Source organism: Miscanthus floridulus, chromosome 6, assembly GCF_019320115.1.
Source record: "Miscanthus floridulus cultivar M001 chromosome 6, ASM1932011v1, whole genome shotgun sequence".
In the NCBI taxonomy this organism is placed as follows: Eukaryota; Viridiplantae; Streptophyta; class Magnoliopsida; order Poales; family Poaceae; genus Miscanthus; species Miscanthus floridulus.
In genome coordinates this window covers 112981518-112992638 of record NC_089585.1, presented here as the reverse complement: position 1 = coordinate 112992638, position 11121 = coordinate 112981518, and the positions used below count along the sequence as shown (strand labels likewise).

Here is an 11121-nt window from a genome sequence, read left to right as displayed (position 1 = left end):
GTAGATTAAAAAACAAGGTATTCGTGAAGACATACCCAATTTCAAAGACTGCTACGTGGAGCTGGTTGGGAGGTCGTGCAGCCTGCCCATGTGACGCTGAGTCGAGGGCGAGATCGCGAGGTTGTCATCCAACAGTTCCTCGGCCGGTTGACGAATCGCCTCCATGCATGCATGCACGCGGACAGGTGGCCCTCCAAGATCAGGAGCAACTCCCTGGTGCATCAAACATGGATCAAAAAATGAATTTATGATTAGGCACAAATCGATCCAATGCAAATAAAACAAGAAAAAAAAACACATCCACTTGTCCTCGTGGAAATTATGTACTAGCATTAATCTACGGGATTAAATCTAGTAGAGAATGATTAACTAGAAAATTCTGAAGACAAACCGCGGCCTTTGTTCTTTTGTACGAACATGGACAAGACGCAGATCGCATACATGTACGCATGTACTCGTTGATGCGCTACTATTAGCTTTGGAGGCCAATCCTTCCCCGCGTAGAAACCGTGGCCCATGGTGCATTCGCGTGCCCACGGCAGATAGGCGGTGCAGCGCTCGACAGAATCGTGAGCAGAGAGCGAACGCGTTGGAAGATCGAAATCAATCCATCATTAGCATCATAGTATGTCAAGATCTATAAATAATCAACAAATTAAAAACGTCTCACCCAGTTGAAAGAGCTGCTGATAACGTGTTAAGAATCGGACTATTCATGGATTGTCAGATCCATTTTCCTGTTCCTGATCCCAAGAAAGAGACGTGTAGAAGTCGTAGAGATAGATCGTGTCTTGTTTGCCCAAACCCAAGCACAAGAACACACAGGAGATACTCTTGTCCAAACCCAAGCAAAGTATACTGAGGGAAGCATCTCTTCGTTAGTCTTTTCACGTATCTAGTCTCTTTATATAGATGCTTTCATGGCATATATGGTTTGAGTCTATCACGGAATATATGGTTATATAGATGTCTTTAGAGCATATATGGTATGAGTCCATCATGAAATATATGGTATGAGCTTATCAGGACATATATGGTAATCGAGAAATTCTTAACAGATACAACCTGCATGCAGATGCACACGCAGGCAAGCCGGGTATGGTATGGACTGAAGAGAATACAGCCAAGAGGCAACCAAAGTACCAAACGATAAATCGATCGAGTATACAGCCAAGAGATTCACAGCTTATCACCGAAATTATAACCTCCCAGATTCAATTGTTACGACAAATGCATGCCGATCACCATGCATCTTAGAATTCTTGATTCAACCAAACAGCAATATGTATTCAGTCAATCGAACGCCCGCACACACGAACTGAATTACTCCATTAAACACGCCCGAACTATGCAACGTTTACACACCCACCCATCGATCATCATCGGCACCGCCGGGGCGCCGGCGACAAGCCTAGCAGCACGCGGCCGGCGCGAGCTGCTCCTTGCCGGCGTCCTCCACCTGTGCCCGGCGGTCGCCGAACAGGCCGGCCCTGAACGCGAGGAACCCCGCGGCGTGGCCCGCGACGGCCACGAGGAGCACGCCGCCGTTGAACGACATGAGCGCCAGCATGAGCAGGTACGCCACGCCCATGCGCAGCGTGTGCACCGCCGCGCGCGCCGCCCCCGCCGCCACGGGCCGCCCGCCCCCGGCTTTGTGGAGGCGCGCGTCCAGGCCGCGGGAGCCCAGGAACTCGAGGAGGAACGCGAGCGCGAAGACGGCGACGAGCGCCAGCGCGTACATGCCGCCGCGCGCGCCGGGCCACCCCGCGAAGAGGATCTCCGAGTCCTTGCCCCAGAAGAAGGTCATGTGGGTGTACCGCATCCGCATGCCGCCGCCGCCGTGCGCGCCGGGCGGGGACGGCGGCGGCGCCATGGCCATGCCGCCCATGCCGTGCCCTCCTCCCATGTCCATGTCCGTCCGCCTTGGCGCGCGTGTTGTGTTCTGTGTGGTTGCGTAAGAGGTGAGACTATGGAAACCGACGGAAGTCGATCAAGACAAGTATAGAAGCCAATCAAGATAGATAAATCGGAAGAAGGTGTCTGTGACTCCAATCAACACAATTTTTAGAATTGTCATTATAATAGAAAAACCCATGCTGAGCCCGACCCCATCTGATGCGCCCCTTTCAAAACTCTCCGTGCCGTTCTGGTATTACGTCAACAAGGAATGGCGACAGACCTGTCAACATATCCACTCGCATGTTTCCGTCAAGAACACGTGGGACCTGGTTTGGTGACCCCACGCGTCAGTAGGAGCAGTGGATCGTCTACCGCGTGGCTAAACCTGGAAAGGTCTACCCCTTTTTCTCATAAAATACCAACGGCGGCACCCTAGACAAGGAAGCAAAACAGGTCACTTACAGTCCGGGTCCACAGAGATGAGATCGATGAAGAGGATTAGCACAATTGGGTTTGCCTATTTTTTTTTAAAAAAAATAGAAGAAATATCCGATTTCATCCTCCAAAGAGAGGAGTTAGACCATCGTGTTACAAAAGTAACACACTACATGCCCCAATCGAGTTTACAAAATAAACAAACCGACTTAACACATGATTATGAAAATAAAAGGCCATTATGAAATAGAACACACAAGCTAGAAACAATTAGTTTTATTCTAATTTTTAGATATATAGTTTTTTCTATGCACCTAAATATACATTATGTCTACATACATAGTAAAAACTATTTCCTCTATTCCAAATTATAAGTCGCTTTGATTTTTTTGGTACATCCATTTTGTTATGCATCTAGATATAATAATATATCTCGATACATAACAAAATGGATGAACAAAAAAAAGTCAAAACGACTTATAATTTGGAATGGATAGAGTATGTATCTAGAAAAGCTGGAACGACTTACAATTTAAACAGATGGAGTACTTAAAACTTACTTGATAAATCAGTTGATTATGCCAAGAAGATTTTTTTTTCTTTTGTCCAATAATTTTCATTAGTTAGCTTTCTAATACCCGAAAATCATCTGAACAAAGAAAAACAGGATAGAAGAGAGGGAGAAACCGAGAAACAACCAGATAAATATTCATCGCGGTTGCGCACATATATTTACGACTATATCTACTATTTAATTTTTAAAAAGAACAAATACAATTGTTTCTTTCATTTATCAAAAGTGAATTATAGAGTTACTTTAAGAAGCTATATCTACTTTAAAAAGCTTGATACGACATATTTAATTATTTGAGATTAAGTTTGCATGAAGTGGCCATGAAGATCTCCATGACATGTTTAAGGACTTGGGCAGATTGTAAATTATATGGTTAATACAAGAAATAACTTTATTATGTCTCGTTACGTGTAAGTGTTTCTCAAATTTTATATATATATATGGTCATATACAATTGTGTAAAAGTTAAACTTTGAAAAAAAACGTTGTTTAATTATTTACGTGTACATCTCTGAAATAAGCATTCTATACTAGTCGAGCACCGGCCCAGAAACTCCTCAGTCCTGCACTCCTGCGGTCCTCTCTTCTTACTTCTTAGCTCGCCGAGATGTCGCACGGCCTCGCTGGCGGCGGCGGCCCCCTCTGGTGCTGTCCCTCCGTGTCCTCCTCCTCCACCACCATTCATCACACCCTGGACGCTCCCCCTTGTCGAAGCTTAGCGATGTGCGCCTCGACCTTCCCTCCTCCAGCCGCGCCCGCCATCGAGGGCCGCGACGTCGGGCTCTCGGTGACCACGCGGCGGGGCAGGGTGTTGCTGGTGCTTAAGGGATGCTCCCTCCTTGTCCCGCCTGGGCAACTATGGATGCTCCTCAGCCCCAACGGCTGCGGCAAGTCCACCCTGCTGAAGGTTCCTCCTCTGAACTAAGAGGCAGCATTTCGTGTTTTTCGCTCCCACTTTATTCGTGCAGGCCTGAGAATTGAAATCCGAACTGAATTCCTCAGAATGGTGCTTGCCTTAAGCGATTGGTTATCAGCATTCAACAGTAAAACGTGGAATGCCTTTGTTGCCTCCAATTTGAAACGAAGAAAATAGTTTCCTGCTGCGTGTAGTGCCCAATTTACTTGGTAGATGAGTTAGATACTGTCAATTATGTCCGGCAGTGTTTGGTTCATTTTTCGATTGGAAATGAAAATAGGACACAATCTGGATAGAATCAAGATCCAGCCCCTCAACCTCGTGAGTCGCGAGCACAGATTTTTGGGGAGAAGGGGTAGTTGAACTTCATGAAAATGTTCAAGCAAGCATTTGTACTTTCGGGGGACCCAAAATTCTCAGGAAAGGTTTTGGTGACTTGTGAATGTGCGTGTCATTTAGTGTACTGATGCAACTACATATTGCTCGACAAAATTTTCAGTTTCTATCAGGGATCAATAGAAAGTCCACATTAAAAGCCAATAAGAAAATCTAATAAACCTTTGTACAGATGTCATGAATGTCAATTCTGTATCTCTTTTGTGGTGTTGGTGCATCATCACAAAGCAAGAAAAGGGGTTGAGCACAGGAGCAACAAATGGCAGTAGGCAGAGTTAGTTTGCACCCATTGTTTTTTGGGCCAGAATATAGTTTCTGTTACTTAATTATAAATAATAATGTAGTGACTGTTATATTCATGTGGAAGAAACAAGCGTGAGTTGGCTTTATCTACTTGCCCTTGTAAAGTTGTTAGCTACATACATTGTGCTCATTTCTGATTACTCCGTAACAGAACTTTGGGAATTTATTTATTCATTTATTGTCACTGTCACTGGAAATAAATACCAACACCATGTTTTTCTAGGTTTTAGCAGGTTTTCTGAATCCATCGACTGGTACAGTGTATATAAACAGACCATGCAGCTATGTCTTCCAAAATCCTGATCACCAGGTGGTAAAACTTCTCTTTAATAGTTTTCTAACTGGTCTGTTGTCAGGTCTCCCAATAGATTTTAAGTGGATTCTGTAGTATGCCAACACAATTAACTCACATAGCATCTATTGAATTCAGTTTCACTGTGACTTGTATCAGCTTATGCATTAAACTCTAAGCAGCTATTGGCTATTTTACTTTGTATTGGATAAGTAAATAATGTCTTTGGTTAAACGATATAAATTTATGCTTGCAATTGTACATTTAATCATGTGGCTCAATATATGAACTATGTCATAGACTCGGACAATTTGTCACAAAAGCTTTTCCATGCATATCCTGCTGGAGCTCCAAATTCACACAATATCCACTTGAATTCACTTGGAGCTTAGTTTTCAGGTGAGTCACGCAATCTGATTATAATATTCTTGTACCATGCTAGAGAAAAGGTGCCATCACTTGTGAGTCTAGTTATGTGTTCCTTAGTAGTCTTCTTTGTTGGGGACATCACAGTTGAATCAAATCTAACTTACCGTCTAGTAAACCATGAACTTTGTTATCTTCCATTTTTTTTGACAAACCATACATTTATGTTGAAAACTCAAACACACACATTGGAATCAAACATGTTCTAGCATGTACGAAAGCTTCCACCTGGCGGTCAAGCCAAGAACTGCAGCCCCAGATTATCCATGTGTCCAATTCTTTATATGGAAGAATAGTTTTCTCAGTTATGTCCTTTGGATGCAGGTTGTGATGCCTACAGTGGAATCTGATGTAGCATTTGGTCTTGGTAAGCTCAAACTTCCATTAGATGAGTTTTTCGTTCTCCTCAGCAAGGGGCTCCATTCGCTTTATCAGCTGGTGGCGCTGCTCGGCAACTCGAGATATTTCCTACAACATGCATGATGACATTATCGTTAACCAATTCCAATAAACAACCAGGACCTTTCTAGATGAAGTATTCACCTTGATCTGTTTCATCACACCGGTAAGGGCAGTCTCCTGAACTCCTTGGTGGTGTCCTCCTCTTCGACAATAACTATTTCATCGCCGCGCTTTCGGAGGATCCGGACTGCTTGGGGTCGAGGTTCATCACGCACGATCTCCTCCACCTCGTCCTCCTCCATTGCAGCCGGGGGGACCACCTGGGGGCTCAGTGGTTGGATAGCAGGTCCGACCATGCCCTCTGAAGCATCGGGGACCGCCGTCTGCTCCTTCGGCGCCGAAAGCTTTTCCGCTCCTTGATTCCACCATTGCCGAAGGCACTGTCACTGACTCGTTCACCGTTGTAGGCAGTCGCTCGCGGCTATCAAGCCCACCAGTGGCAGCAATTGGCTCCCCCGCGTGCTCCCGAACACTCGGGGACTCCAGGATGTGGTCTATTGGCATCTCCACCGCTCTAGGGCCAGTTTCTGGTTGCTGCTTAGTCTGAGCGGGCGGGGCTGGATCAGTTGTTGGCTTTGCACTGTATCAAATCAGTTATTCAGTCACAACAGAAGTAAGGGAAATACAGCAAAGTAAAGTCATCACAAGGACACTTACGGTTTGGTCTGATGGTTCAATTTCTTGAACCGGTGGTGCCGGCTTGAGCCTCCGGGCGTAGCCGCGGGGTCGACTCCTGTGCTCGGCAGGGGGAATTCTTGGCTCTTCCTCGGTCGGCCTTGGTCCTACCTGCTGCTCCGAGTCTACTTCTATTTGTTGCTCGGGGACCTCCATTGCCCGACCCGCGGGGATTTCCGTCGTCTGTTGCGTAGAAATTCCCTCCGCTTGTTGCTCGGGGACTCTCCTTGTCGGAGCTTCACGGACTTCTTCGCCTACCTTGGTTTGTTCCTCCACGCGTGGGTTGCGTGGAGGCCCTTTCGTGCTCGGGGGAGGGTTTGTGATAATCTTGTCATCGTCAGACCAATCGAACACCGCGGTTCTTCGTGTTCGATTGATCTGGTCATCATCAAGAGAGATGCCGCCTGGTTTGTGGGAGCAGTAGCTACTATTTTCCTCTTCTTTTGGCCTAGCTCATCTGTCGTCGGCCTCTTCCCCTGGATTTTCGCTGACACCGGGGGAGGACTCTCTGTCCGACCAGTATCCATACCTCCGGATTCCGAGGAGACATCGATGAAGCTTTCTTCAATTTGAACTGGTCATCATGCATCCACTAACGGCGGCCAATCGTTTCTCGGCACACCTGAGAAATACACCGCCCTGTCCTACGAATGGATCTTCACATGAGTAGGATCAGTTTATTGCTCGGTAGTATAAAAAAAATTCTCGGAAACACATAGTCAGGATATTCACCTGAGGAGGCAGATTCTTGTAATTGAAGGGCTTTGTGTACCCTGACAACCTGAAGGAGGCTAGTGGAGCGAACAGCTCGACAGTCCGCTCTTCAACATCGTTCCTAGATAGTATTTCTGGCCTCTCTCGGGTATCATCGGTCTCCCCTTTGAATTCAAAGCATGGGTGCGCCCTCTCTTTACAGGGCTGTATACGGTGCACTATGAAACTTGCCGCCACCAATCCACCATTGGTCTTCACACCCTTTATCAAGCCAAGGAGTTCATTCACTTGCTCCATGTCGTCGTTGCTCGGCAGCTCCGACCAACTCCTCTGCCTTTCTAGGATGTGGTCGGCATTACAACGAACCACTGGGTGGCTTTATTTCATGTAGAACCATCTGATGTTCCATCCCTTCAGCGACGTGTTCAGCGGTATGGTAAGGTATTCACTCGCCATTCCATCCCGAAGCTAGAGATACACCCCGCCGACCACCTTGGAACCAGCGCCGCCTCTCTTCTTTAGCCAGAATAGGTGAAGGAAAAGATTGAAATGGGGTAGGATTCTGAGGTATGCCTCACAAAAGTGGATGAAGATGGAGATGTGCAAAATGGTATTGGGGTGGAGATTGCACAGAGTAACCCCCCAGAGCTCCAACAGATCCCTCAGAAATGGATGAATAGGAAACCCTAACCTGCACCAAAAATAGTCTTCGAATACTACTGCTTCGTCAGTATGAGGAGTGGGAAAGGACTCACCGAGGGCTGGCTGCCATTCGATGGTAGCACGGTTGGGGAGAACGCCGGCTTCCACCAATCGGTTCAGCTCAGCTTCTCCTGTTCGTGATGGCACCCACTCCTCATTGCGTCGGGCCATGGCGTCCACCTTCTTGGGACTCGTCTTCTTCGATTTCGCAGCTCCTCTCTTCGGCGCCATCTCTCAGATCTGGTTAGGGTTTGACAGCGGAGGCAAATGTGGTTGCGGATTCAGCGGAGCGAGAGATGAGGAGGAAGATGAAGTGGAAAAGGTGGGAACAGGGTCTATGGCGGCACTATTATATAGGATTTTCCCCACCGTTCCGCATTCAAGGGTTTTTTGGAAACCGTTCCCGCGATCTGCGCCGCTCCGATTTCTCCGATGCGGCATATGGGCCGTTACATGGGCTTCTGCGCAATTGCAGCCCATGTTGTTCATTTATCGCTACCATCAGTTGCTCCGCGCTGAAATATCGTCGACTTCTCTGCCATTTATTGAGGCTCAGTAACTGACACTGTACAGCTGTAACTCCGGTTTTTTCTCCACGATTTGATTTCTCCGATAACTCCGCCTGCAGCTTGGGGACTAGCGGCCTGCTCCGTTGGTCTTTGATTGTTTTTCTATTTCTGACCCTGGCACCATGTGACTATGTCACCTACTGTCAGGCTCAGGGGACTAAGTGGGCACACTTTACCTTGCGGTGAATGTGCTTTGTCTCTTTTTGGGCCACGCCCGGGGACTGGCTGCCTGCTTGGCTGGTTTTCTACTATTCTTCTAGTTTCTGACCCTGGCACCACATGACTACATCATCTGCTGTCAGACTCAGGGGACTAAGTGGGCATACTTCACCTCGCGGTGAGTGTGCGGGATTCTTTCTCGAAGACTACATGCCTACAGAGGAAGATTGACTCCTACAACTTTGTTCGGACTCTAAGTGGGTACACTTGGTCCACTGCAGAGAAATTTTCGATTCTGAACTTGAGCTCCTTACACCCTTATGGCAAGCCATACTTGGGTCACTTTGCTCAGGCGATGGTTCACGCTGCTCGGCGACAGGTCACGCTGCTCGATGATAGGTCACGCTGCTTCGGCAACGGTTCACACTGCTCGGTGATGGTTCACGCTGCTCGGCAAGTCAGCATGGTGGTTGGACCATGAGCTTGACTGCTCGGCATTGTTCGCACCTGCTCGGACGAGCTCAAGACGGCGTTGCACAACGGGTACAAGGCGCTCGGGGACTAGCTGTGGGGTGTATGACCTCGGATACCCACGACTAGACCACATGGGCTGCGCCCCTAGGGGTGGCCCAGCCCACAAGAAGAAGCCTTGCAGGGCACGACTCTGCTCGGTGCCTCCCGCAAGATATCGGGAAGATGTCCTGAAGATACTACGAGATCTGTTAGGATACGTATGATCCCAATATTCCTGTAATCAGTTATTACTTTCTGGTTATCTCTCAGATCTAACCGACTTGTAACCCTGCCTCCCGGACTATATAAGGTGGGCAGGGACCTCCTCTAAAATCACTGGCATATCATATAATAGCTAATACAAACCAACAGACCAGAGAAGTAGGGTATTACGTCATACTGGCGGCCTGAACCTGTCTAACTCGTGTGTCTCTGTTGCCTTCTTGTTCTTGATCTCGCGCTCCTCTGCTGATCAATCTACCTTCATAGGATACCCCTCAGAGGACTGCCGACGACATTCTATCGATAGAGGGTCCGGCGGAGTCGAAAGCACTCGAGGGGAGAGATAGAAGAGAAACATAGCTAGATTATTGAGTTGCTCTCGCCAGGGTCAGATATACATTTTATAGCTGGTCTGGAAAGATGAATCTAAATGCCTGTGAAGCAATGATACTCTCATGAAAAGTTTTAAAGCATGGGCTCATGAGCTGACATAGACGATGACAAACAGTAGACCCCTAGATCAAGATTCTCTACCCGTGACTGCGGACCTATCGAGAATATAGACGTGATAATTTTGTAATAAAATTACTTTTATCCCAAAATTGAGGGGTATGTGTTTACACCAAAATTTGGAAGAAGAGTCGCATGGACTCAAGCCTCCAAGATCATGTCATCAAGGAATCAATTGCGTGCAGATCAGAACTAGCTGATTCGAATACAACACTAAAATCGGCTTTCTTCAGGAAGCGCCAGCAGATAACGACAAAGGCTATGATCGGTGCCGGAACAAAGCATGTTGGACTCTACAAAAAGGGAAAGATTAGAGTCCAAGTTATCTTAAATTAGAAATGTTTTCTCTAGAGTCAAAGATTGTGATGAGTCGTGCTTAGATAGGAGTCATGCGTAGGTCCCATGTATAAATATCAAAGCTCGGCTATTGTAAAAGACACACAATCAATCAAATACCAGTTATTTATTTTTTTCGGCTCCAGCCACCCCTTAGGAGTAGGAGTAGAGTAGATCTCGGTGAGTTCTTCAGCAAGTATGGCTGCATCGATCCGGTCGACCTCCACTGCTTATCTGTAAGTATCGTCATGGCTTATACCTCTGTTCATATGGCTGCATCGATCCGGTCGACCTCCACTACGACTTTAGTATAAGTTAGTTATCGACTCTTGTCTAGTTCAAGTACGGCTATATTGATCCGGTCGACCTCCACTACTCGAACTAGATTAAGGTCAAGTTATCGGCTCTATCTAAGGGTGGCGTTCCTTCGGATAGATTCATTAAGTTACCGATATTGCTTATTGCTTCTATTATTTATTTAATTACAGCAATATCACTTCGCTCGATTGAGATTGATTTAGATCGGCCTTATATCTTTTTTAACCCATCATTTGTTAATCTAAACTGATCTAATCTGTACTTTAAACGATGAGTTATGTTTTATCGGTTGTTTTACATCAATCTTGATCATGCATAGCGTGCGGTTAAGGCGTGTTTGATCTTGAGTAGATTTATTGGCTAGCGAAAATTGTTCCATAGCCTGTTATCATGGCCTGTGTGATTCTGCCTCACACCCTACTGTTAGCACCGTGGAGTGGGGATCATTATTTGGTAGATTTAGTCCTGAGAGGACATGATCTTAACTGTACGTTATGCCCTGAATCGGCTGTTTTAGCCGATATCGAGCGCTTTGACGAACAGTTCGCATCACGAGATCGTTGAAGTAGCGATAGGTTGAAAGATGTGTTAGCCCTATGATCTTATTATTGCATTACGGTCTACATGATTCTGCCTCATGCTCCACTGATATTAGTAATAAGTTAGGGTCATCGAGTCTATTATTGTTTCTACGGCCTAC

General features: G+C 46.5%; 2 protein-coding genes across 2 annotated transcripts; one reads left to right on the top strand and one right to left on the bottom strand.

Moving 5' to 3' along the window:
• Window positions 1–1103: 1103 nt before the first annotated feature.
• LOC136459105 (copper transporter 1-like) lies at window positions 1104–2026 on the bottom strand. The gene has a single exon (XM_066459008.1). The coding sequence runs from the start codon at window positions 1910–1912 to the stop codon at window positions 1412–1414; it is 501 nt and encodes a 166-aa protein (XP_066315105.1). The 5' UTR covers window positions 1913–2026; the 3' UTR covers window positions 1104–1411.
• A 1489-nt stretch (window positions 2027–3515) lies between these two features.
• LOC136461037 (ABC transporter I family member 10-like) lies at window positions 3516–5724 on the top strand. Its single transcript, XM_066460512.1, has 3 exons — window positions 3516–3815; window positions 4747–4833; window positions 5566–5724. Exons 1-3 carry the CDS (start codon window positions 3516–3518, stop codon window positions 5722–5724), a joined length of 546 nt encoding a protein of 181 aa, XP_066316609.1.
• Window positions 5725–11121: the final 5397 nt, after the last annotated feature.

Coding starts and splice junctions, on each gene's coding strand:
- LOC136459105 (XM_066459008.1), bottom strand. CDS start 1,912: ATGGACATGGGAGGAGGGCACGGCATGGGCGGCATGGCCATGGCGCCG.
- LOC136461037 (XM_066460512.1), top strand. CDS start 3,516: ATGTCGCACGGCCTCGCTGGCGGCGGCGGCCCCCTCTGGTGCTGTCCC. Junction 3,816..4,746: donor GCAAGTCCACCCTGCTGAAG/GTTCCTCCTCTG, acceptor ATGTTTTTCTAG/GTTTTAGCAGGTTTTCTGAA. Junction 4,834..5,565: donor TCCAAAATCCTGATCACCAG/GTGGTAAAACTT, acceptor CTTTGGATGCAG/GTTGTGATGCCTACAGTGGA.